General features: G+C 39.4%; 1 protein-coding gene across 2 annotated transcripts; it reads right to left on the minus strand.

The window, feature by feature from the left end:
• Nucleotides 1-4,276: 4,276 nt before the first annotated feature.
• On the minus strand, nt 4,277-27,622 carry WARS1 (tryptophanyl-tRNA synthetase 1). Of its 2 annotated transcripts, XM_063332965.1 has the most exons (12): nt 27,502-27,590; nt 24,136-24,355; nt 20,812-21,025; nt 19,941-20,148; nt 15,068-15,176; nt 14,032-14,151; nt 13,246-13,428; nt 11,808-11,908; nt 10,461-10,573; nt 9,187-9,360; nt 6,011-6,151; nt 4,277-4,750 (listed from the first exon to the last, which is right to left on the minus strand). In XM_063332965.1, exons 3-12 carry the CDS (start codon nt 20,923-20,925, stop codon nt 4,592-4,594), a joined length of 1,422 nt encoding a protein of 473 aa, XP_063189035.1. In that variant the 5' UTR covers nt 20,926-21,025; nt 24,136-24,355; nt 27,502-27,590; the 3' UTR covers nt 4,277-4,591. The 2 variants fall into 2 exon arrangements, with proteins under 2 accessions (XP_063189035.1, XP_063189033.1); XM_063332963.1 differs by lacking the exon at nt 24,136-24,355 and having other exon boundaries at nt 27,502-27,622.
• Between the last annotated feature and the right edge of the window lie 118 nt (nt 27,623-27,740).

Below are 27,740 nucleotides of genomic sequence, written 5' to 3' on the forward strand. Positions count from 1 at the left end.
ACTGACGGCAATTTTGGAGCAGACAGGACATGTCAGCTACTGTAGCCATATAAAAAAAGATCTTGTACTGGAATGACAAGTTTAAAAATTTCAGGTGCTACTAGTAAAGAATAAAGGGGACCTCTCCCACTCCAGACAGAGACCACTAAAAAGCTCCAGGACTGTCCTCCTGAAATCTAAGCCTTCAACTGGCTTTTAAAACATGTTCACAGCTGTGCTATCAAACAATCACCATAATTCTTCTCTCAGGATTTTACCCAGCTCCTGCAGCTGATCCAAGAGCAGGGTTAAAAGACCAGGCAGGTGCAGGGGAGTGAAATGAAAGACCCAGCACTGAACCAGATTCTCTCCCAAAGCTCTTACGGCCTCAGCAACCTGCCACCCCCAGTTACATCTTGGGGCATCAGCACCAAACCTCCTTTAGTCAGAAAGTAAGTACTTACAACAGATGATTTAATTAAATCCTCAAGATTCGAAATTCCTCTTAAAATGGCTCTAAAGAGTCTACTACCCTCACCTCTTTCTACAAGGGATGCATCCGAGCGAGTGCTGTCCCAGTGATTCATCCCAGCTCTGCCTGGATGTTTTCTGGAGTGAAACGCCCTTATCCTGTATTATTCTCAGCCGACCTTGTTCTCAGGCATTACAGCCTCAAACAGAGAGAGTAAGAAAATGCCTGCAAATCAGACCAAACAACCGTTTACTGTTAGGCAGCGCTGATACCATCCATGGTCACCCGAGGTTTGAAAATGAAGTAGCTCAGCTTTCCTACGAGGCTCATGCATTCGGATGACTAAAAACCTCTCCTCCTGTGGGTGTAACTGAAATACAGCTGGTTTCAAGAAACAGGAATTGCAGATGGATTGTAAAAATGAGTGGGAACAACTGCGGAAGCCAGCGCGAGGGGCTGAGAACTGTCAGCCTCAGGGTATTCAGCACCATACAAAAGCAGGTTCTTGTGTGGCCCGAACAAATGCCACACGAGAGGTAAGTTGTGTCTTCAGGCAGTTTATTTCAGGAAGGCAACTGCGTTGCAATCCATCCTGATCACAAGCCTTTCCTGGAAAAAAATATACGGAGTGTACGGGTGATTACCTGCCTTACAGCAAGAAGTCACAGCTAATTCACACCGATACAAACCACCAACCGGTACAGGAATTGACTGTGCAAGCACTGTAAATGCAGGCACATAATTATGAACCAATTTTTGTTTTAATGACATGACACAGCGTACATACGCACTTCACTACACGAACACCAAGCTTCTGGTGTTTGGCTTCTGGATTTCAGAACTCGACTGCTTTATTTTCTGATTTCTTTGTGTTACCCTGACCTTCAGTTACTCTGACAGTCACAGCACTGCTTATTCTGATAAAGTAGCTAGCTGAAGGCCAGCTAACAGAACGAAGGCACCACATTTGCTGTGCTGATATAGATGATTTCTTTCAGTAACAAAGGTGGTGGCCTTGAAAAAAACCAAAATTCTCTTTAGAAGGCACGTTCTGCTTCATCTTTTCATGGTGCTGGTAATTCCTGTTTTCTCTGACAACGTTTATGAATATCCAAGTAGGTTTCTGCATGCCATTTCAGCGTGCCTCTTGGTGACTGTGGAAGAGCCACGTGAAGCTATTCAGAATCAGTGCTTTTCAGACCACAGCAATTGTGGAGTATCGTGTTTCCACTGAAGCACCAGCCTTTACACCAAACCTACTGAAGCGTCACTGTAAACGGGTCACATCGACCTTCCCCCGTTTCTGAGCTGGCTGCTGTACACAGGGAAATGCAACATCCAGTCTTGCTTGTGACCAAGGAATCTTTGGAAAACTGACCCGTATTTGCTTGCTTCGGGAGCAATCCGAAGTCTGCCTGGTAGGACTGGATAAGAGGGGGTTAAAAGGCACCCGATTTCACTACTTGAAAGGCACTGGACATCAAAACAAGGACCAGCTCTATCAGGTGACTAAATCAACACCTAAAAGGGTAGGAAGAGGAAGTGTAAATTAACCCTTTTAAAAATTAAAAGAAAAAAAAGAAGTAAAATCAAAGAAGTTTGATACATACTTTTTATCTACATTTTACTACAGCAAGATGAACAAAATACAAACCAGCTGAGGAAAATGTAATGAACATTGCCTGATAACATTCTTAGACATTTCACACATGCTTTTGAGGACTGCCATGTCTTGACTTTTACATACCTCTGGGACACGAATTGTAATTACAACAGATTTAGGAATTTGCCAAGACTCCTCTGAGAAATTGTATCATTGCAGAAGCATGCTTGTAAGAATCTGACAGAGTACTCGGGGAAGGTGCTTGCTCAGTAAACAAACACTAAATATTTTTGCTATCACTTTCCTTTCTAGAAATTTCAAAACAGGTTTTAATTGCTGCATTACAAAATTAATCTATATGCTTAGTTAGAATAGAACACACTACTGTTTCTCCTAGAGCACGTTTCCCTTTCCTGAATAAATGAAATAAATCTTGCAGGACAAATCTGCATATAGTATTTTAAAGAAGAAATTTGCACTATGAGTTTGTAAAAGCCCTTTAAAAGTCAATTTAAGTCTTATCTTTTATGTATAGCTTAAAGATGACAGAGTGGACTGCAAGAACAGGAAGGTCATCATTAAAGTCTACCGTAACCAAGAATTAGTTTTTTTAGTCCCGCATTTAAGAAGCTATTTTTCTTTTCTCAGGATTGCTCCACCACTTTAAAAGAAAGAAAAAAACCGACCAAACAAACCCAAACCTTTTCTGCTGACTGTTAACCTCTTGTTGGCACTGAGATACTACGCTTGTGGGTTACAGAAAGACAGTTGCTGGTAAACATTTGCTTTAATACATTAATACATAAAGCATTAGATTAGCGATGGCAGCTCACGTAAACTGTAAAGAAAAAGACAAAAGCTAGGCTTTGCTATTTTCAGCACAAGTTTGAAACACATGCCATAGGACTAAGCTTGCCTTGCATTTCAGTCTTTCCTTGGTTCCTTCCACAAGCATAAACTAAGAGGGGCACTTCATGTACAACTTGGCACACGGCATTTCCACCTCAGAAAGGCAAGGCCATTGCTGGAGAGGACGTGTACGCTGTTACAGAGCCGCCACTGGTGGGAAGGCAGTGGCACCAGCTTCGGGCAGCACAAACAACCCAGCACGGTCTCATGTCCTAACAGGCTGATCCAAGGTCTACTGAAGTCAGTGAGGAGTCCCACCTTGGAAACTTCTCCCTCAACCCAAGTGTAATCAGCTAAGTTCAAAGGTTTACAGACAAAAGTGTGCTTTTTTGATTTTTTATTTTCTTTTTTTTTTTGTTAGAGAATGCTACAATCAATATATGTCCACTAGGCCCCACAATACAAAACCTGTAAAAGTTTAAATATTTCACACCTCATTCAAGTGCCTTCCTTGTATTTTCAAATGATTTGCAAATACCACCCATCAATAACCACCTGTGTTATCATCAAAGGTATTTTTATTTGATGCAGATAAGACTACGTCTGGGCTAGCAGCTTTCTATTCTATACAAATACAAGACAGATCTAACAGTTTGCATTCAGCACTGTACACATTAAAACAAATTAGCTAATAATTTGAATTTTTCTTCCATAAATCATAGCAAAGACACTGAAGTTCTTTTTAAGAAAGGAGGTAATTAAATATTACATGAGGTATTTCAATAAACTATATTTTCTCACGGCAATACATCGTAAAATAAGTAGCCCTAGTTTAAATGACTTGGTGCAGTAAAACAGAACAGACGGTACTAGAAGTATCCCTGTTTCATCCCCGCTTCCAGCAGCGACTTCATTTTCACAGCATAATTTAACACTTGGCATTTTTTATAACAAGAAACTAAAATTTGCATTTCTATACCACCTTCCACCTGAGAATATGAAGGAACTTTATAACCTTGTGATAACCTCCTTTGTCCAGTAAAACCAGTTAAACAGCTGCAGAAACAAAAGCACGGTGAGATTTCTGCGACTTGCCCCAGGTCAAAGAGGAAGACAATAGCAAACCCAGCCTCATATTCTTTCTCCAGTGTTCAGCTCACAGATCTCCATTCTTTCTGCATTGATCCCAGGCCTGAGTCACTGTGCAATCTACTTTGTAATATTCACTATCTTTTTGTGTGAAGCGTGTTCCCAGTAGCCCAAAAGGGCATGCACTCTAGCAAACCAGGGTACACAGGACAAAAGAAAATGGAGCTACTAGTTATTAGTTTGAGATATGACCTCTTATCAACATATCTAAAACAATTTACAAGTTAGGCTTTATCATCAAAATGGAAGTTTTATTAATATTTTCAACATGAAATACAATAAAATACAGTGTTGCGCTGACAGACATGCTTTTCTGCAAGACTGGGCAATTCTGTCTTGTATATCCTGATTTTAAATAGATGTAAGTCCTATTTTAAACTTTTCCTGTACTTTGACGTTCATTGTAATTAACTCATTAAAAGCAGTATTTATAAAGCACCGATTGCAGGCTGTACATAATTAGGGAGTGATGACATACAACAGGAGACAACAATTACTCAGTTTTGGTTTATCAAGTGGTAAGTTACGTACGCATTTCTTCAAAATTCAAAAGCTAGCTTCCGTGGAGTCATGAACTGCTTCACCATCTCATCTGTAACCTGCTTCCGTCTCTCTTGATGAGCTGCTATCAAGGGCTGCAATGTTTCAATAAGAACCTTCTTCAGCTCCCCCGTGAGCAATTCCCCGCTCGTGTACGCCTGTAAAGAAGGTGTTGATTGCTAAATATGGTGCTATATGGAAAAAGACTCGGTGACAAGTATTTCTTTAAAAGCCTGGCCCTAGCAAATACAGATTTGGATGTCTTACAAATAAGCCCACGTCTTAGAGGATCATGTGGTATCACTCTGAAAATGTAACTTCCAAAATTGCTTGTTGCCTCTTAAAAGATTAAGGCAGCTGGGTAATTTCATATGTGACAAGTTAGACGGGCTGAATAAGCTACATTCACAAGAATTTAACTGGGAAATTCTGCAATTATTTGCAGGAAACTGCCAGTTTTTCTCCCCAGAACCCCCCAGTTCAAGAAAACAGTCACTGTAAGCTCTTTATTTGCAATAAGAGGTACAAAATCTCATATTTTTCTCTCATTGCATTTGTTTGGGTAAGATAAGAGATTTGATGTGATTAAAGTACCCTTTTCATAGGAAAAAGGCTCACAGAATCTATGCTCGCACTAGTAGTCATATTCGCAGCTGGTAATTCCCAGTGTGCATGGGGATTAGTAGCTTTCCAACCCTGCTCTTGATGGGAAAGAGTAGAAGGTTGGAGAAGAGGTTGCAGCTGTTCCCGGCAGGGAAAAGCTGATAAATCAGCGTGACATAGGTACTATCAAATACAGACACTGCCTTCCAAAAAACACATACTGCCTAGTATTGATGATGGTCATATAGCTGAAGGAAATGAGATGTCTTGCTACCAACCCCAGGGACAGAAGTCTGCCAAATAGGTTTAAGGAAAATGCAACTTATATGAAGCAGTTTTTGCTTGGGATCAGGCAATCAGTTCCTCATAGCTATTGTATTTCTTGTGATGGTAAGAAAGAACAAAAAACCAGCATGCTTTTGACATGAGCTTTTGCAGTTTTGCAGAGTATTGCACTCAAGGAACAGGCAGAGTGTATTACACAATTAAAACGAACACTAATCCTAGGGTGGCCTTATTTGAAAAGTAGGAAGGATACTGTCCTACACGGTGTTGGAGATCCTTATGAAAATACTAGGGAAATTATTATTATCATTATCATCATTATTATTTTTAAAAGAAGAGACAGAATGACCTGTGAGAAAGGAGAACATTGCAATGAATACAGAAGTCTCAATATTGAAACTTGTAAAGGATGGAGAGTGCAAAAATAACAACACAATTACCTTCCTGGAGAAGGTTCACAGGAGGACTTAGTTACAGCTTTGTCCTCACAGCATGGAATGAATAATATCATATTCAACTTGGTGACTTACCTGCTTCAGCTGTTCAAGCCTGTCATCATCTTCCAGGAAGAAAGTCAGGTACATAAAAGACACGTCAACATCACAGTTACCTCCGTACTTCCTGTGCTCTTCAATAGTATCTCTGCCTCCCGAGAAGGCATGCTTGTTAATCTGAAACAACACAATGATTTTAGGGTATAATTTCTACTAAATTCTGGATTACTATATTGTAAACAGAGGTGTATCACGATCCTCCAAATTCTGTATCAAGGACTAGCTGAAGGGCGAGTGGGGCAAGTTAATGCAGAGCCTCAGGACTGAAGCAGGGAGGCAAAAGGGGGTCATTAGAAGCCAGCAGGGAAAAATGGATATACACATACTGTCCAGACCAAAAATGAAGCAAAGTTTAAAAATAATCCACCCAAGATTCACTCAAAAAAGTTTCAAGTCCCTTTTGCTGAAGCTGTTGTATGTTGGACAGAATTTGTGCTTACAGGAACTGTTCTTCATGTAAGAAAAAATAAGATATTCACTCCATCAAGAAATTAATTTTGAAAGGTATGAAGAAAGCACGGAGAATTCTGAAGAAATTCTAGAGGAGAACCTAGTCTACTCCTTTTCAGGGAAAAAGAAAAGAAGAGAAAACAGAGTTAAAGATTACAAACCTCTGTCTAGAATGGCTAAAATTAGACAAAAGCCCAATTGTTCAGTCTAAAAATACTTACTGACTCTCCCCACCTCTTTTAAGCACAGGTTCCTATGGGGAGATGAACTGCACTGGTGAATAGATCTACCTGCTAATCCCACTCCCAGTAAATTCGGAAGCCACTGGCCTATTTAAAAAATGTACACATATGTAGAACTGTCAGAGGATGCTAACCTTCCTATAAATTCAAAGTAAATAAATTGCCAGGAAGAGTAGAAAAAAGTATTTCTCAACCATAAGTTGAGCTTTCATTTGGCTCTTGTATCTTTTCAGATATCATCATCAGCCAGCCAAGAGACACACATGCATACAAAGTAGACTTTTTTTTTTTTTTTTTTTTTTTAGTTCTGGTATCTAGGAACTGTTATATATTTATGATTTCTGAACATTTTTATCTGTATGACTGTCTAGTGCTTTTTTGAATCTTTCTAACCACCATGTTCCAGATGATGTCTTGTGGCAACAAATTACATACATAAACGATCCACTGAAGAATATCTTAAAAAGACAAACTGCCATCTGTCACACTACATCTATTCCTATATTATAGGACAGCCTAAATAGCTGTCTCAGGATCTGCAAAACTAAGTTTTTACATATTGTTTTGCACTTCCTCTCACCTGTCTCCTTACTAGATTTTGAAAGTCTTTGTATGAAATTTTGTCGACATCCCTTATCCCTACAGTTTGTCTTCTTACTAAAGTGAGAGGGATTAAATACAATATGCCAGGTGAAGGTGCATTACTGTTTTATGCAAAATGTTTCCTAGATTAATCTCAAGTTCATTTTTCACTTATTCTGGCACCTACTTGTTGACTGAGGGTTTCAAAGATTTATCTATAGTGATGCACTGGTATTTTCCCTGAATTAGTACAGACTTATAATCTAAATAACAGTTTGTAGGAAAACAAGTAAACAATCGAGCTGTAATTTGGTGCTGATAGGTGAAACAAAAATAGTTTACTATAATGTTGCCATTCATCTCCTTCGATTTCCTAGAAGCTTTTCAGCCTTCCCCAATATCTAGTAATTTTTCGTCCTCTATTACCTGTAAGTTTTGAACCTCCTTACTTAGCAGTGTACTAGTGAAAAATTCTGTAAGCAGTAATTATTTTTGTGCAGCAGGGGCACTCTCTTTTTAACCTTCATCCATCACCAGAAGTCACTTTTCCTACTCTAATTTTTTATTTATTGGCCATAAAAAATATTTGGTCTTTCACTCAAGCTCTATTTCCATAAAGACTACTTTCTGATGGGCTTCAGAAGCTGAAATAAATCTCAGTTTGTCCTCCATTACTCAATACTTTACGTTATGTTCAGAATTTTCTCTTTATAGCTTTTACATTCCAGGCAGGTAGAATTATTTTATTATTTTTCCAAATAGTTCAACGATAGCAGAAATAAGACTTATTAATTGGACATAAGGCTTCTTCGATCTCTCCGCAGACAACTAGCTACTTGCCAGGAAGAAATGAAAGAATATTGCCAGTATTGCCACTAATCATGTATCCTCTATTGTGAAATTATAGGCTTTTTTAAAAAAGCAACTGTTTAACTGCACAAGTAAACTGGAATTATTATACTCCTAGCACATGAAGAACTGAAAGTCGTCAGAACAGTACTGTTTAATCCATTTCTACATAAGATAACGAATCATCATGAGATGACTGCAGAAGACTCTGACCTACCATGGGTTTGTCAACTGTAAGGGAATTAATCCAAGCCCATCCAGCAGAAACAACACATACATCTTTTTTCTTGTTTTGACAGATATTTATTTTATGTCTGGTTATCATGTCTATAAATCCTGTTCCAAAGACTTATTTTTTATTTTTTTTTTAAATACCACAACAAAAGTGAACTTTTGCCAAACTAAATCATCTGACACTGAGTCAGAGGGATTTTCCTTTGAGCTATAAGGGGCACTAGGAATATACTCATATAGGAGAAAATACTCCTCCTAAAACTGAGGTGAAATTCAACATAATATTTATTCGTGAATTGGAGGGAGGAGTGCACAGCAGCAGGTCCCCAAGCAGCAGGAAAAGTCTGACCTGTGTTGTAATCAATGCTGCAATGCTTGGTGCTCCCAGCATGGAGAGGAAGTCAAGAGAAAGAGCTGTTTATTTGATTTACATCATGAACTGTCAGATTTCAAAACTATGGCAGCATAGTATTTATTTTTAGAGCATGAGCCCCCGCAGCTTTTATTCCTACACCACTGCTCAACAGATATCAGACAAGCAAACATAAAGTTTTGTATATTATTCTAGCTAATGTTTGTACTGTTAGACTAGTTGGCAAGGCAAAAGATTATATTTGTTAGTCTAGCTGAATTTGCATAACTTGGTCAATTCCCGAAGATGCTTTGCAATGAAACGTATGGGAAAAAAGGATGCCAATATATTCAAGGAAAACATTAAAAAATTGCCATTGTAACCATGCGGACTACCGCTCTACGTTATAAAGCTTTGTGGTCTCAAGTTTTGCAGGTCCTTACCTTTGTCTTGATTTGTTTGGGTGTATCAGTGAGGAAGATGGAGGAGTTCGGGTCACTAGCACTCATTTTTGTCTGCGCTCCTTGCAGGGCTGGGAAGAAGACTGAGTGCAGTAAGGCTGGTTTAGGTTGTCCAATTCTAGGTGCTACATCTCGGGTCATTCTAAAATAAGGATCCTAGAACAACCATCAATAAGAGCACAGAATAAAACGGAACAATGTGATTTAAAAGCTGGTTAGTGCTCACTCATTCATGCCTTAACAGGTGGTCTCAAGAAAAAAAACACAAAACAACAAAAAACCCCAAACAAACCACAAAATGTTCCAGAACCTACTTCCAATCCAGTTCATCCAGAAGAACAAACAAATGAAATCCCTTTTTTTATTTTCATAGTTTTGCTGTACGCCCTGATTCCCTCAATTGATAGCCATATTTACAAAGATTGCAAATAGTTGTGAAAACTATGCATAGTAGGCCTGAAGATGGATGCAGATTAAGATGCAAGCTTCCTCCCAAAGCATTTAACAACCAGCACAGAATCTGAATTAAATCAGTGATCAAGCTGGCAGTGCTGTGCTGCTGATTTGACTAAAACCAACTGCAATAATATTACTACACAATATTGTGGCTAATTAACATCATTACATCATCTTCCAGTGACTGTCCCTGTGACTAGAATAGCTAAAAATTCAGACAGTGCAGAATTTGGTTCCTATAAACAATATTTACTTAAAGTAATGATGTTACCACTGTCATTTGTAGCCAATATTCTTCCATCCTCTCTATGTAGATCTGAATTGATAGGGTTCTGCAGCCTCTCTGGGAAACTATTTCAACATTTCTTTATTCTTACAGACAGAAGGTTTTTCCCTATAGTTCAACGTAAATCTCTTGTGCTGCAAGTTAAGCTCATTACATCTTGTCCTAGTTACCATGGAGGTGGCCAAAAGTTTCTTCCTTTCCCCATGTCAGGATACTTCTGCATAGATTTTACTGTCTTTGCCTGCATAGGTGCCAGCTCATTGTGAATTGGGTTGAGATCAAGACAGATCCAAGACTGGCAAGAATGAGTAGCGCATGAATCCATGATTGTTGGGTTAAGCCTTCATAGTTGTCAAGACACTGCACAACGCCCTTTTATCTCTTCCAGCTTCCACCCAAGAAAGGTGCTTGTGGGAATGTTTTACAGATGTTTCGATATACCACTGTGAAGCTTGAATGGTACATTACAAAAACAATTCCATTAAAACTAAATTAAGTAATACAATTTTCTTACCTGATCGATAGCACACGGGATAAGACACTGAATGTTCTCCTTGCCATTGAAGATCTGTGGAAATGATGAACTGAAGGATGGAGCAGCTTGAATAGCAGGAAAGCTGATCTTTCCTGGAAAACAACATGTTTGGAAAAGCTGAGAAGCCAATATAAGCAAGGATAAATAGAAAGAACTTTTTGAAATATATAAATTGCACAAGTGACTCATTCACATGCTCAGTTGAAGACCAACATCTGTCTTCATCAAGCAGTGTTGCCTTATCTGAGGAAACTTCATCTTTACCTTCTATGGTGTCAAAAAACCTTCAACTATCATAGAAACTAATGAAAAAAGGCAGGCTGTGATCACAAAGGTTCCAGAAAAGGTTCATTAGCTCATACTCTCTTCATCACTGAGCTATCTACCCTTCTGAGAAATACAATTCACTGTATCATCAACTCTGAGCTGCTCACTTTTTTTCTCTTTGTGAGAGAATGACTACAGAGCTGCTTATCAGGCAAGTTCCCCTCTAATATCTTAGAATCCTTGCTATATGCCTGCTGTACTTGTGAAGCATCTCAGGTACGCCTAGTTTTGTTTCTTAATCACATAGTGACCAACCTGCTTTCGTGATCAAAATCCTCTCAGAACAGAAAGTAAACAGCAGATTTTTCCAAGCATGTAATGGAGTCATTATCACAATACCAACTTTTATTAGAGCACTGTTAAGACAGAAATAAGAACCTGTTCCCTGGCTACGGTGAAGGCTGAAAAGGTGCCACTGGCCCAAATACTGGTCAAAGAATGATGTTAGTGCTCAGGAACCCAAAGGATTTAATGCCATCTTTGATGCAGAATCTTTTTTTAGCTAATGTGATAGAAACCTGCAATCGCAGTGAAGTAAACAGAAGACAGAGTTACCCAGCACCTTGATAATTAGGCTTTTGAGTGCTCCTTTACTTTTTCATATATGCATATGTGTGTGTGTATTAATATAATATTTTCTGAAGAGACAAGCTTCTATGTAGTTTTGGCACAGAAATTTCTAGGAGGCACAATTAACTATAGCTGCAATGACTATATTAAAAAAAATAAAATAAAATTCCGTATCCTGGGCACTTCAACGTTGGTGTTTTGTAATCTGCTGCTACTAAGTCCAAACCCAGTAGATATCATGCCAGAAGTTCCACTGTAAAGTGTTTTCTGTACTGAAGGAACCACAATAACACCCTTTCACAATCAGCCTAGAAACATGCTTGTTCTATTTAATGAGTGGCAGATACTAATCTCTTTAAATAGTTACTTAAATAGTGCCACAGAAATGGAAAGTAAGCATCATTTCTAGTAACTCATATTATTTCCTACCAATGCAATCACTGTCTGTAAAGCCAAAGATTCCTTTCACTTGGTTAAATGTAACATGCTTCTGAACTTTGACGATGTTTTTGTAGAATCCAGTACTTGTCCTGTGAGAAGGAAAGTGGAAAAATAAAAAGAGAAGTCAAGAGCCAAAAAGTGTAGGTATAAACTTTCATTCCAAAAGCTGAGAATGTCAAAAAAAATGCAGGATTAAATCTCACAGTTTTGGTCTTTTTGTGGCCCACTAAGATTATAATTAGAGAATTATTTACAAACAAGAATTTTATGCCTTTAAAGTTTAATTTATTCTTCCCTCCACTCAACATTTACTGCAAACATTTTTTGTCACAATTAACTGTCTAAACCCAGAAATGTTCTTATTTGCAAATGGTGACAAAATGCCTCATGGAGCCTTAAGTTTATTTATCCTTATGCTCCTCTGTGAACTCAGGCAACCTGAATGGATCATGTCTTCTATGTTGCTTGCTATCTGCAGTGTGTATCCCACATGGGACACTGCGGTTCATCAAGGGAATAGCAGCTCAAATCCTCCAAATTCTCATTTTCCACAGGCTAGGTTCCCTGGCTGGACTTTCTCTGTCACCAAATACAGCAGCAGCATTTCCAAATCAAAAATAGCTCAGCAACTTCTTCCCATTTCTTATTTCTGCTGAAGAGCTGAAGCAAAGGAAACAGCAGTTCCGACCTGCCCTCATTCAGCAACAGGGCAGATCTGTGTTAATGCAACTTTTCTAAGGCAGGAAAGTCAGAGAAGTGAAAGGAGGAAAAACTGCTTTGTAGGCTCCACATTCTGGGGTCTGTATGATATACAGTTTGTCTCTAAAACATATATTCTCTCATCCAAGTCTTTAAGAACGCTCATCACCTGACATGGAAGAACAAAGCCCACAACTTCAGTTCTGAACTCTGCCATAAAACTTCTTCCTTCTGAGAAGGCAGTTCCAACAGCAGTTTCTTTTTCTTAAATCTTCTTTAAACTTTACTCAAAGTTCAAATAATAATCTTTCATGCTGTATTATTAAATTAATTGGCCACAAGTTGCTGAGATGTGTTTTGTTAATGCAGATAAAGTGTAAACACATCTCGAAGGTTTTTGATACCATCTTCAACAAAATAATCTGGAGGTTTCTTGGTGGTTTAGGTATTTTTACAATTTATCTGGTCTAATACGTTTTTCATAATTTAAATTTAAGCATTGCACACCCAAGTATTTGCTCATATACGGTTATACAGAAGAATGACGAGTATATATATATAGAATGTTAGCACAGAAATTAATACTTTTCTATTTTAAGTGATGTAAAACCTCTCTTGAAGCTTTCAAATTTAGATACATTTACTAAAACACTGCTGGCTGTCAAAGTTGGAGAGAAAATACAGACACTTTTTTTCATTACAATGCCCTAAAGACATTTACACTTACCCCAAATAGTCTAAATCAGAAAATATAAAGGTTTTATTGACATCAAAACCACATGCAATGATGTCTTTTGCATTTTCTTTAGCATACTCGTATGCCTTCTCAGTTGTCAGGTCCTTCCAAAGGTATTTCTCATCATCAGTCAACTGTATAACTAAGGGAACATCAAATACTTCTTGCAGCCACCTAATAAATGCAGAAAGATTTTATCTCAAAGTAAGTTAAAACGAAGACATAACTCATGCAGCTAAAATTTTTTTATACTTGTAAACAAAAGTATATAAAGAGGTCTGCTTCTCTTCTCTTTGTATGCATATGCAGTTATGTTTATGTGAACAGAATAAACATTTTATATAGATTATAATGACAACTTACCTGAAGAACTCAAACTTATTGTTTCCTGTACATATGACAGCGGTTACCATTTGCAACGGAAACAGAATTCAAAGAGACTTTTAGCTCTTTGAGTCCAATGTCTCTGTGTCCTGCTGCTGCAGGCACCGCATTATAGAGTAGTGTTACTGAGTCTCATCACAAACTCATTTTTAAGGAGAACAAAAATTCAAAGGAGTGCCCCAGGGCTAAGGCTGCAAAGAAGAGGGCTTTATGGTGATGCAAGGATTATGATAATTTTAGTGAAAAGGTAAAATTGCATCGTTTAAGTTCATTAATATTCACCTCACAAACAGAACTCCTTGCAACGTACCATTTTGGCCGTTCCATAAAACAGGTTCAATATTTCCTTAGAAAAAAACAGTTTGACTAATACAAATGGTAGAAATAACTTACTTTGTGAATATGAATGGGATAAGATGACCCACATGCATTGCCTGAGAGGACGGCCCTCTGCCTGTATAAAGGTAAAAGGACTTCTTATTTTCATAAGCATCAAGGATTTGGTCCATATCTCTAAAGATAAAACAGAGAAAACATGGTGCAACTCTTTAGGAAGAAACCTCTACAGGAAAAAGCTTCTATTCAAAAATCTGAGTGCTTTGAAGCCAAACATGTTTATAAATAAAATATAGTAAGTTAAGTTTCCTAAGAATAGAAGGCGTTTGTTTGTTCATTTTTTTAATTTAAGAAAAGTGTCTCCTTCAGCCTCAATGAAAAAAAAACTCAAAGAAAAATTAAATTTAAAATTATTTTAAAATTTTATATTTAAATTAAAAAAAATAACTATGCAACTTATGAAATTACCTAATTGGATAATAATTTCTAAGGCCCAGTAAAACAGAGCTGGGAATCATTTCCCAAATTGGTTCAATCAACAAGCTTGGAACGGTCTCTGGTAGAGGTTATGCTCTGAATCATGCTCAGGCGCTTATTTGAAATGCGCTAGCTGCCATAGTCCAAAAGCCCATGCATGTTAACAATTAAACAGTGTAGATGACTGGCAGGTTGGTGCTTAAAATTATTGCCTGAGCCTTTTTTTATGTAACAATACAGATGCAGACGTCCACAGCCATGTGGACCCTCGTTGAAATCAGCAGTAAAACCATATGAGCCCTGGAGCTCTCTGCTAGGACAATTTTCCTTTGCCTGGCCTCTAACGCAGAGTCAAAACAGAACCTGTACAAAGCAAAGATTCTGAGCCCATTTCACCAATTTGGGATCAGTGAGGATGCATCAGAAACTGATGCAACCCAGGGTTTCAAGTGTTGTCAGGGGAAATCTGTAGTAGTTGCTAATTTCAAGTGACACAGTTGGTTTACCTCGGTATAAAAGAACATGGTCTTTTGCTAGTCATACATTTCTCCCAATAATGCTCACAGAAAGTCTACCTAATAGGACCTTTTTGAAGTTTAAAACAAGAAAAACTCACCTGTGAGAAAAAAAGATTCCTCTACGTAGAAAGCGGTGAGGTTTTTGCCCAGTAGCTCTTTCTATTCGATTGATCAGATCAGTGTCAATTTTACTGCTGCCAAACCGAACTACAATCATAAAATGTAAAAATAAAATAATAAAAAAAAATCAATAAGCACAGCATAGCTAAAACCAGGTCTTGGATTACCAAGAACATACCAATGCAGCCTAGTACTCCAGGAGGGGTCTCACCAGAGGGGAGCAGAGGGGCAGAATCACCTCCCTCGACCTGCTGGCCACGCTTCTTCTGAGGCAGCCCAGGGGGTGGTTTGCTGCCTGGGCTGTGAGCTCACATTGTCAGCTCATGCCCAGCTTTCCATCCACCAGTACCCCCAAGTCCTTCTCCTCAGGGCTGCTCTCAAGCCCTTCATCCCCCAGCCTGTATTGATACTGGGGGTTGCCCTGACCCCGGTGCAGGAGCCTGCACTTGGCCTTCTTGAACCTCATGAGGTTCACAAGGGCCCACTTCTCAAGCTCATCCAGGTCCCTCTGGATGGCATCCCATCTCTCAGGTGTGTCAACTGGACCACTCAGCTTGGTGTCTGGACCATTATCCAATGGGAAGCAAGTTCCTGCATACAATTTTTCATTCACTCCAGGTGAATCAAGCAGGATAACATACAAGTGAAGAACTGGGCCCATCCACTGACCCATTAAAATAAACATCACTAAAAAAGATGAATGCTGGTATACGATTCAGCAACCACTACTTTAATCCGTATGTTTTCCAAGCATTATCACATCCTCTTGTCCTAAGCAAACCTTAATTACTGAATTAATTTCTTCCTAGCAAATAAAATGCATTACAAAATGGCAAAGTAATTATAATCTGGATGAATGTTAAAAAGAGACCAAATGAACACGAAAATGTATGATTCAGCAGAACAACAGCAACTGCTAAGAGGGTAACCTTACAGAAACAGAAAACATGAGAACGCCCCAGACTAACTGGGGCCAGCCATCCCAGGAATAATTGTATACTGTCACAGAAAGTGATTAAAACAATTCTGATATATAGAATACTTCACTGTAAATGCCTAAATACCTTTATTAAACACTCACAGACTGCACAACTCCCTTTTCTTTGTCAATTTGCATTTTTCCTGTTAAAAGATTGGATAATTTTTCCCTACCTATTTCCTCTTCTTTCTCTTATGAGGATGTTCAAAACGTTTTAGGCTCTCTGTCCACAAAGAATCTGCCTTCCTAAACATTTTCTGACAAGGACATAGACTCCACTCCTTACCAAGCTTTTAAAAAATTCCTAACATGCTTTTGATCTCTAGTGTTTTAGCTTTACCAAAAGACAGCTTTCAACTTGATGTACATAAGAAGTCCTGAGAGCTGCCATTTTCAAAAGCATATTTGCATTGGCTGAAAATTTATTGCATGCTTTTCCTCTTTGCCATTGACGTGTTGTATTTGCATATAGAAAACTAATAATCTACTCTTTCTTATACAGTAACTTTACTGACTAGGCCAGTCTCAATAATCTTTGAACAGTCACGGCAGCTGGAAGAGGTTCCTGGGGGCTGGAAGAAAGCAAATGCCACTCCTACCTTGAAGATGGGCAAGAAGGAACTGCAGAACTACAGGCTGGCCAGCCTCACTGTAATCTCTGGGCATGTGATGGAGCAAATAATCCTGGAAACCATTCCCAAACATTATGAAAGATATGAAGGTGGCTGAGAGTAGTCAGCACAGATTCATGAATAGGAAATCATGCCAGACCAACTTAATAGCCTTCTAGGATGACATAACTAAATTAGTAGATGAGGTGAGAACAGTGGATATTGTTTATCTCAACTTTAGTAAGGCTTTTGACACAATCTCTTGTCTTATTCTTATAGATAACTGAGGAAGCCTGGATGAAACAAGTGGACAGTAAGGTGAACTGAAAACTGGTGGAACTGCCAAGCTCAAAGTCTTATGACCAGCAGCATGAAGTTCAGCTGGAGCCCAACATTATTTGTGCACCCCAGGGGGTTGATATGGGGGCAGATACTGTTTAACATCTTCATTAACGATGTGTATGATGAGACAGAGTACACGCTCAGTTAAGTTCGCAGATGAAATGATACTGGGAGGGGTGGCTGGTACAACAGATGGTTGTGTTGCCATTCAGAGGGGCCTCAGCAGGCTGAAGAAGTGGGCTGACATGAATCTTATGAAGTTCAACAAAAGGGGGAATGCAAAGTCCTGAATCTGGGGAGGAACAACACCGTACACTGGTACAGGCAGGAGGGCAACTGGCTGGAAAGCAGCTTGTCAGAGAAGGACTAGGGTTCTGGTATATAAGGAATTGAACATAAACGAGCAATGCACTTTGATGGCATTGGAAGGTCAACAACCTTATGGGCTGCATTAGGAAAGCACTGCCAGAATGCTGAGGGAGGTGATCCTTCCCCTTCACTCAGCACTGATGAGAAACATCTGGAACATTAGGTCCAGTTCTGGTCTCCAGTATAAGAAGGACATGGACATACTAAAGTGAATCCAGCAAAGGGCTATGAAGATGAAGGGCTTAGATCATCTGTCACACAGGGAGAGGCTGAGAAAGCTGGGATTGCCGAGGCTGGGGAAGAGAAGGCTCAGGAGGGATCTGTCAATGTGTATGAATATCTCATTAGGGGAGGGGAGGGGGAGTAAAGTAAACAGCACCAGACTTTTCTCAGTGACGCCCAGTGAAAGGACAAGAGGTAACAAGCACAATTTGAAATAAAGGAAATTCCATCTAAACATAAGAAAAATCTTCATATTGTGCACATGGTCAAATATTGGAACAGGTTGCCCAGGGAGGTCATGGGATCTCCATCCTTGGAGATCATAAAAATCCTACTGGACAAGGTCCTGAGCAACCTGCTCTAGTTGACTCTGCTTTGAACCCCCAGGGGGGTTGACTAGATGATCTCCAAAGATCCCCGCCAACTTCAACCATTTTGTATCACTTGCAATATCCAGCTCACTGAAGTATCAGCATGGTTAGCATACAAAGCTCTTTCTCACTCATCCCTCTGCTCCTTGCTCATGCTCAGACCACAAAAAAATTCTCTAGGGACATTCACGTCTACTACTCAGCTAGCAGCACCTTTCTTCCCAGAATATCTTCAGGCTGTTTTGTTGTGTAACCATACACTTAAGTGCATGCCTAGGACAACCATTTGAGAAGAATATACCTTTCAATTATATAGTGCTTTTGGCAATTTCATTTCTTCTATGTTTGAGTAAACACAAACACACTGGCAACATTGTCCGGTACCACTAGTAAATAAACAGATTATAGGTGGCACAAAAATGCCCTTTTCAGTAAGCGCTATCAGATGTCAAGTTCTTAGACAATACTTTTTATTATTATTTTTAGAAGAGGGAGGAAGAAGAGGAAGTTTATCAATAACGAGCAGTAACTTTTTAACTTCCTGAAGTGGCTACGCTAGTATTCTTCTCTGAAAAATTTGCAACACTTCACTTAGAACAAGCAAATTGACTCACCCACCAAGTTCCCCAGTCTGATAGCAGAGTAAGTAAGTAAAAACCCTTCAGGCTAACCTCCCACTGCAGGACTGATCAAAAGGTCATACATATACACACATACACAATTACTGGAAAAAGGATGTTGCTGTTAGGCTTTAGCATAGCTTTAGAAAATTAATTTACAGTGAAGTCATGCTAGTCATTCTCAGAAAGACCTCAAGATTGTGCCAACACAAGAATTGTACTCCTCCCACTTTTCTACATGATTTAGAACCCCCCCAAAAGAAAACAAAAAGCCTTCTCCATACCTCCTACACAAGTAACAAGATGATGAGAGTTCTTGTCCATTTCTGGATTCTAACAATTTTCTTTCTTCCTTCTGCTCCGCCAACATATCTTTCTTTGCGCACTTCCCCCTTTCCAACATTTTCTTTCTCCTATTACCTTTTGACACGACCTTACAATAACATCACACTGAATTAAGAGACCGCTGACACTAGCAACTGACCTCCCAAAAGCAAATATATGGCTACTGACACATAAGGATGTATGCTCTATTGTGAGAAGCAAGCTGCTAAGCAGACACCAACAACATATAACTGAGGTAGTAAATATGGATTGAAGATTGACAGTAATTTAATAAAAGCAAAAATAGTAAATATTAATGAATAGTTCTCTCACCTGTTTCTATATTAGACTCAAACAAATTATAAAAAGTGGACTGTAAAACAAATAAGGAAATTAACTTATCCCCTGTTTCTTAAATTACAAAACTGCAAGTTTTGTATCATTCCTTGTCTAAAATAGTTTCCATTAGATGCACATTTTTTGAGTAAATTGCATCTTTTTCATCCCAGCCAGCACTGGGCTGTTTGATGGTGTGTCTTGTGAAGGAGTCATTACACTTACAGATTTCTGCATTAGTTTTGTATCATCCCTGCTCTCCCTAATTTGGGAGTTGAGGCAGATGTGGAGAGATGGTATAAAGAATCCTATAGCCTTGTCAAAATGCTCTAGGCTGTAGCTGTTCTGCATCAGAGCGACAGAAGATACAGATACTCAGTCATAATGTATTCATTAACATAACTTCTAATAACAGCTCTTATGCCAAAAAACAAACTATGAGTAAAACTTTTATTTTAAACTGAAAAGTTCTGTGCAAAGTATTTAGGTCTTCCATAGGAGATCCCTGCCTGGGACATTTTCATTTCCTACAGCAAATTCTTTAGACACGTGAATGCTAACATTAGACATAAATGATACCTATGATGGTTTTGATCAGGATTTGTTATGATCCCTTGCTGTGGTCATTAGGATCACTTGACATAATTTTCTTAGCAGCAGTCAAGAAAGAGTTATACCTATGAGTTTGTCGTAATCCACGCCTTTAGCATTTGATGTCTGCACAGTCCAGGGATCCACAAAATCCTCATCCTCTTCTTTAGTTGTACCGTTGTTTATTAATGCGAGGTCTCTTGGGGGCAAGCCCGCCTGATAATCTTGCCCTGTTGCTGTTTTATATGACAGTTTTAATGATAATAGCATCCTCACTGCTGCATCAATTTCATCCTGAATAAAGGAAAAAAAAAAAGCTGTTTGACTTTGACTTGACTTAAGATAGACAATTACATTAATGTCCCAACCCTTCAAAATTCTACATCCATGCTTTGATTTGAATTGCATTATTCATAAACTCTAAACCATTATTTACATGTTCGCAGCATCACTGCCAAAGGTAAAAGAAAAGCAAATAGCAGATGACCATTTCCTAACCAGCAGAATTTAGAGCATAACCACTGGCAAGATATTTAAAGCACCTCTGTCTCACTTTTCAATTTCTGTCTGAGGAAAAAAAAATGCTTGCCTGCGTTTCAGAGGTATAACAAGCTTAACATTTCAAGCAAAATTTTCTAAGATATATAATATAAATTATTATATAAATATAATAAAAATTATTACCTAATTTACTTTACAATTGTATGGCAACCGGGTGAAGCAGACTTATAAGCCTATGACTCTCTGTTCTTACTTCAGGAGTAACAACTTTGCTCTTGCTAAAGACCACATTGCTCCAGGTATGTCCACAGTTCACAAAATGGACATAAATATTTTTTGACAATTTTTTTTTTTACTACAATACAAAATAGATCTCAGAACAATCATATCCTTCAGTGCTCTTAAAGACAGATCTAACTTGAAAAAGGATGGGTTCAAAGCATGACATGGAAATACCTTTGGTGCTTTTCCTGCTTTCAGCGCTCTGACTTTCTCTCCCTGTTCAGTTACTCTTTCAAACAGCTGAAGTGGACTCAGAGATTTCAAATCACAGTTCGGACTATCAGCCATTTTGTCAGACTGCAAATGATCTGTTTATTTACAATTCAACTAAATTTAATGTCTTCCAATTCTTCGTCTTGTAGATTCAAAACAGCAGCAACACGGAGAACTGTAGGGCAAAAAAGAGTGCGTTTTATTCTTTTGCATATATCTTGAAGATTAGATGAAGAGAATAAGAATATAAAAACTATACTGACCTCATACTTAATCCTATTCATATCAGCTTGATAAATGTGGAGACATTAACTCAGTGAGCTTCAGTTTCATACAGAAACTGACAGAGACTGACAAGAGTACTGAATAAATTTAGAGATCACTCAATATTGTTTGTCCATGTATCTCATTTAACACTGGAACAACTTTTCAAAGTCAAACTCTTGACAAAAGTAATTAAATATATGTACAACCCAGAGCATCTCAGAACAGTCAGTAGAGGTTATCTGATTCTTGATATTAGTTAATGTTTTTATACTACTTGATACCCTGTCAAATTATGAATGACAATGACATTAACTATCATACAGAATTCTGTTTTAATATATCTAATATAGTATTTCAGCCCAAAGAAATACAGAAGAAAAGCTTAGTCATCTTTACTGCATTGCTCCAGAAGTTACAAAACACACTGATGATTAGCAAGAAATGCTGCTTTCTAAAGAACAATCAATCCTTGGGTTAGCAATAGGCTGTATATTTAAGGAACTATTTGTGTCTCAGCAGTATGCAGGAAAAATAACCCTAGGAGATGGCTTGTGATGATGAGATGGCCAAGAATACTAACACAGCAGTATTCCTATGTCCAACATATACCTCGATCACTGGAGCTTCCTAGAACAGAGCATGCCCATGCTTCCACAAATGGGCTTCTCCCAGACTAACATCTATAACATTGTATACATTAATGATAACATTATCTGTAAGTTTCTTAGCAGCCTTTTTTTTTATTTAATTAATAGCAATTGAGACTTTGGAAAACTACAACTCCATACTGTACAGTACACTAAAAGTACAGAAAATTAAATAACACTGTTAAAATGTTAAGTAAGCATACAGGTTTTATTATCAAATGCATTAAAATCAGTAAGGTTATTTTCACTCTACATCCGAAATATCTTGATCTTTGTCCCATTAGTTATAATCTAAAATGTGTTATAAAGAAGCTCTGCTGTACTTAGTTTTAATGAATACATTGAATACCACTTATTCTTGATTTCCAAAACAGGAAACTCCTGTAACATGGATTGCATTGAATTAACTCATGCTTTACAACATATGCCTCCCATAAAGGTGGCACAGCAATTCATGCTACCCCAGCAATTTCTTCTTCTAATTTTTCTAAAATTACCTGATAAATTGTCTTCAGATATTCTCTAATCTAAAAATAGAGTTTTATTGATGTCTCAGAAATCTGGTAAATCTGTTACCAGCCTGCCATGAGTGAAAAATCATTTCAACTGCAAAGGCAGAATTCCTTATTTTAAGAAATCCTTATTTTCAAAAATTATTCATGCTCAGCAGCTCCCTGTACAGAACGACGAGATATTTAGAAGTACATATGCTCTGAATAAGTTTTTTCAAGCATCATGCTGTTTAAATATTCAGAACTGAGAATAAACAAGCATTAACTTGATATGGGAAGAGAGTTTTAAAACCATTATGGTCCTGGTTATAGTGAGCTTGCCATATTTACATAGAAGGAAGTAAGTGTAAAAAGGGGCAAGGAGGACACCGTCTGTTGGAAAACCAACATTGTAAGTGAAACCGCAACTATGCCAAATGAATCCATTTGGGATGAACATACCACAGTAACAATGTACACAGAGAAGCATATAGGGAATTATAAAAGAGTTTCATAAAATCTGAGGCTGTTAAAATGAGATAACAGTGCAGATACTAATGACAAAAGTGAACTGAGGGGAAAAGTAAATGTTCCATGAAAACTACCGTTGCAACTTGGTCAGGGTTGTGAAGTGCTGCCTCACAATCTGATGTGGTCAATTTATGCAATCACCGAAGCCATTGTATAGCTTTTTTTACTTGAGGAAAGTGATGTCATCTTCATTCATAAACTGATGCTTACTTTACATGTACTGTATTCAGACGTGATAGTGACAAATGCAACGCACGTTGAAAGAGTAAATTAACTTCATACTGAGTTGCAAACAGCGGTGCGTTGGAAACACAGCATTCACCCTAAGCGTTTCCTGTTGTGCCATACTCATGTCCATGAAGGAAGAACTCTGTGCCCATGTAAAGTCCTACTGACTTGCAAAAGATTATGTCTCCCTGGAGAGACTCCCTAGTGTATTATTGATCCACTGCTACACATGGTGCATGAATTGATTGAGTGTACAAGATACATATGTAACTGAAGTGAATCATAAAAGCTGTTAATAAAAAACACGTTAATTTGGCTCCCTTTTCCCAGAATTAAAAAAGAAGAAACAAAAGCATACAATAGTTGCATTAGCTGTTCAGCATTATTTCAAAGCCTTCTACAAAATAATCAGCCTAATCACAGAATGGTAGGGGTTGGAAGGGACTTCTGGAGATCATCTAGCCCAACCCCCTGCTAGAGCAGGGTCACCTAGAGCAGGTTGCATAGGAACATGTCCAGGAGGGTTTTGAATGTCTCCAGAGACAGACTCCACAACCTCTCTGGGCAGCCTGTACCAGGGCTCTGCCACCTTCAAAGTAAAGAAGTTCCACCTCATGTTTAGATGGAAGTTCCTATGTTCAAGTTTGTGCCCGTTGCCTCTTGTCCTGTCATTAGGCCTCTAACTAGACCCTGTGCCCCTAATCACAACCATCTGAGCTCTGTCTTTCAACCAGTTTTCAATCCACCTCACTGTCCATTCATCTAACCCAGAATTCCTAAGCTTCCCTATGAGGATGCTGTGGGAGACAGTGTCGAAAGCCTTGATGGAGTCAAGGCAGACAATGTCCACTGCCCTGCCCTCATCTATCCATCCAGTCATGCCGTCATAGAAGGCTATCAGATTAGTCAGACATGATTTCCCCTTGGTGAATCCCTGTTGACTACTTCTGATAGCTTTCTTTTCTCCACATGCTTTGAGATGACGCCCAGAATGAGCTGTTCCATCATCTTTCCAGGAATGGAGGTGAGGCTGACTGGCTTGTAGTTTCCTGGGTCTTCCTTCTTGCCCTTTTTGAAGACTGCAGTGACATTGGCTTTCCTCCAGACCTCAAGCATCTCACCTGTTCTCCAGGACCTTTCAAAGATGATGAAGAGTGGCCCAGCAATGACTTCTGCCAGCTCCCTCAGCACTCGTGGGTGCATCCCATCAGGACCCATGGACTTGTGGATATCCAGTTTACTTAATTGATCTCTAACTTGATCCTCCTCAACCAAGGGGAAGTCTTACTTTGTCTAGACTTTCCACGTTGCCTCCAAAGTCTAGGACTCCTGAGGGCTGGCCTGAGCAGTAAAGACCGAAGCAAAGAAGGCATTTAGTAACTCCGCCTTCTCTGCATCCTCTGTCACCATGGCTCCTGTCTCATTCAACAGCGGGCCCACATTTTGTCTAGGTTTCCTTTTGCCTCCAATATACTTGAAGAAACCCTTCCTGCTGACCTTGACATCTCTTGCCAGGTTTAATTCCAAGGAGGCCTTGGCTTTCCTCATTTCATCCCTGCATACTCTGACAGCATTCTTGTAATCTTCCCAAGTGGTCATTCCCTTCTTCCATGTGCTATAAACTTCCTTCTTCCACTTGAGCTTTTTCAGAAGCTCCCTGCTCAACCATGCGGGTCTCCTGCTTCCCTTGCCTGATTTCTTGCTCTTGCACCAATCCTGAGCTTGGAGAAAGTGGTATTTCAATATCAGCCAGCCCTCTCGAGCCCCCTACCTTCCAGAGCCCTGGCCCATGGGATCTCTCCAAGCAGTTTCTTGAAGAGGTCAAAGTTAGCCCTCCTGAAGTCCAACGCTGCAATCCTACTTGTTGTTTTGTGCATACTGCCCATGATCCTGAACTCTATCTTTTCATGAGCACTACAGCCAAGGCTGCCCCCAACCTTAGTGTCCTTAATCACAACCTTGGTTATATTTACATAGTATATATTTAAACTGCCAGTGTAAAAAGCCTTCACCTGCCTAGAAAACTAAAGAAGGTTGCTTTGATAACTTGCTGGTTACCAAAGTGTGGCTATCATTAAGGCTTTGTTTGTCAGACAGCTGCAATATTCCCAGATTTCAGCTTCAGCTGAATACCCTGAGAAAGCTGAGAAGCGTATACAGCCACTTGCTAATTTAATTTGCTTAGTCTATTAACACTGATACTATACTTAGATTACATAACTGACTAAAAAAAATAAGACTAACACATTATCAGTAATACTTAAGTTTCCAACCTAATTTTTATCCCTTCAAGCTTGATTATTTGCAGTTTGACAGTGTTATTCTAAAGAGGTCATTTGAAGCATATCAAATAATTCTCTGATGTATTCCTACAATTTACTTACGTTCTCCTATTTGGATACTAGTGTTTTCCTCTTTTTCATGGGCACAAGATATTTAACTGGAAAATATTCAACTAAATTCATATTAGAAGATGTTTATGAATATTAACACACCACCTTTCTGCTGGAATATGCCAGTTATATTTACTGGCTTCAAATTTTACAAAATAGAAAAAGGTAAACAAGAATTATTGTTTGGTGTAGAACGGATTTGTGACTTGGTGTTTTAACTTAATTCCTGAACAAACATTCTTACTGATAGATTGCCTCCATTCAGAAAGTCTGAAATGTCACAGCTGAGACTGAGCACACATAGTGGAGAGCAGTAAAACAGAAAGACTCCTCAGAAAGTTTGGAATATTATGTATTTAAGCTGAGCAAAGAATCCCAAATGAAGGTGCATCTTCATTAAGAAGTAGCAAAAGTCATCTCATCACTGCAACAAGAGATGAGGATATCACGATTGTAGAATGCAAAAGATATTGACTGCTACCTAAAACTTACCTCTATTTACCTCAGTACTGTCCTTATTTGCTGGTGGAATTCAAGCCAGGAATTCAATAATATGGAACATAGGTCTTTATCTTTTGAAATTCATAAATGCAATGGTGAACCATTTAAAAGAAATGTCTGGATATTCTGCCTTTTATTAGGACATTTTTTCTTGCTTTCTTATTGATATTATGAAAACTAACAGTCCCAGACACATTAGATATCATATGCGAACAGATTGGGAGGACAAAAATGATATATGGGAACTTGAGAATGGACTACTAGAACATTTAGGACCAGAATCTAAGATGAACTTAAAAGCCTCAGTTTCACAGTGTGAACTTGAAAGCCAAGATTTGTGTGCTTTTTCTACCTGCACAATGTATGGTAACTTGTAATGGGTACTGCTCTTGTGGCTGTTTAAGAATATTACATCATCATGAGACAAAGCGCAAAAGTAATCCTTGGCGTTGGTATCAGAAAACAACCGTCTTCTCCACTCTGTCCAGCTGGATGACAATCACAGATCTAAGATCACTTTCACTGTTTGCTACCTGATTTAGTAAGCTAGAGACCCGAGAATCAAAGAATAGGGTTTCACATTGTTAATAAGAGCTCTTTCGTGACAAGCATTGCACAAAGGTACATCAAGGCTTCCAAAGACAATAGTGCCCCCCAAATTTTCATGAACTAATGAAAGAATGCGATTTTAAGTCTGACAGCACTTATGTTCCTGAAAACTGTTTTGCCTCCTAGAAATAAAACAAAAAATGAACATGTGTGAAACATGCCTCGAGAAGTACTGCAACACAGGCTGCGTTTCATAGTAGACCTACCTTCCCAGTCATGGTAAACATCAATTTATCTACGAGAGTACAATAAAAGTGTGCAAGACTATTCCCTAAGATGATAATATGACCATTCTACCACCCTCATCTGAAGAAAGTCCAACATGAATCTTTACTACACTAAAGCTGTTAAGAGCTAAGCTCCTGCGCAGGAAGTTATGCAGAGAATTAACCAGCAAGAGAAGGTTTCCAGCCCTGGATCCCTTTGCCCGCCCAGGAGTTATGCAGAGAGTTATACAGAGAATTAACCAGCAAGCGAAGGTTTCCAGCCCTGGATCCCTTTGCCCGCCCGGGAGTTATGCAGAGAGTTATACAGAGAATTAACCAGCAAGCGAAGGTTTCCAGCCCTGGATCCCTTTGCCTGCCCGGGAGTTATGTAGAGAGTTATACAGAGAATTAACCAGCAAGTGAAGGTTTCCAGCCCTGGAGCCCTTTGCCTGCCCGGGCAGGGCAAAGGCACTCGCCAGCTCTGCCTTCCCGGGGCCGGGCCCTTTCCCGGCGGCCAGGACTCCCCCCTCCACTGTGCCCGAGGGAAAAGGGCTTTCTCTCCCGACGCCTTGGCGATGCAGTAGAGGAAAAAAAATCCCTCAAGAACATCGATGCTTAGCAAAGAGATGGAGGAAACGTGCCCCGCAGAGACCCCCGCGCCCCTCACCCGCCACGGAAGCGGCAATAACCCCCCGACCAGCCCCTCAACCGCCCGACCAGCCCCTCAACTGCCCACTGGGGTCTCTCACCGAGGCCCCATCCCCGGCCCGGCCCTCACCCGCTCGCCGAGGCCCTGCCCGGCCCGACCCAGCTCGCCTCAGCTCTCCTCAGCGCTCCCCTGTCACTGCCATTGCATCAGCCCCCAACCGGCACGGCGCTCGCGGCTCCCGGCTGGGAAACGCAAACCCCTGGAACCATTGTTTCTCCCTGCCCGCCCTCCGCTTACAACCACCGGACCAACGAAGCGTCCTCCACAACGCCCGCAGCGGTGGGAGAAGGGCTCCGGCGCGGCCAGCG

This window comes from Chroicocephalus ridibundus, chromosome 4, assembly GCF_963924245.1.
Source record: "Chroicocephalus ridibundus chromosome 4, bChrRid1.1, whole genome shotgun sequence".
In the NCBI taxonomy this organism is placed as follows: domain Eukaryota; kingdom Metazoa; phylum Chordata; class Aves; order Charadriiformes; family Laridae; genus Chroicocephalus; species Chroicocephalus ridibundus.

What these genes read in the sequence shown, in the direction of transcription:
- WARS1 (XM_063332963.1), bottom strand. Translation starts at nt 20,925, where the DNA reads ATGGCTGATAGTCCGAACTGTGATTTGAAATCTCTGAGTCCACTTCAG. An exon ending in AAGCAGGAAAAGCACCAAAG is followed by an intron (nt 20,149 to 20,811) that starts GTATTTCCATGT and finishes TCCTTTATTCAG; the next exon opens with GATGAAATTGATGCAGCAGT. An exon ending in ATCCCATTCATATTCACAAA is followed by an intron (nt 13,429 to 14,031) that starts GTAAGTTATTTC and finishes TGCATTTATTAG; the next exon opens with GTGGCTGCAAGAAGTATTTG.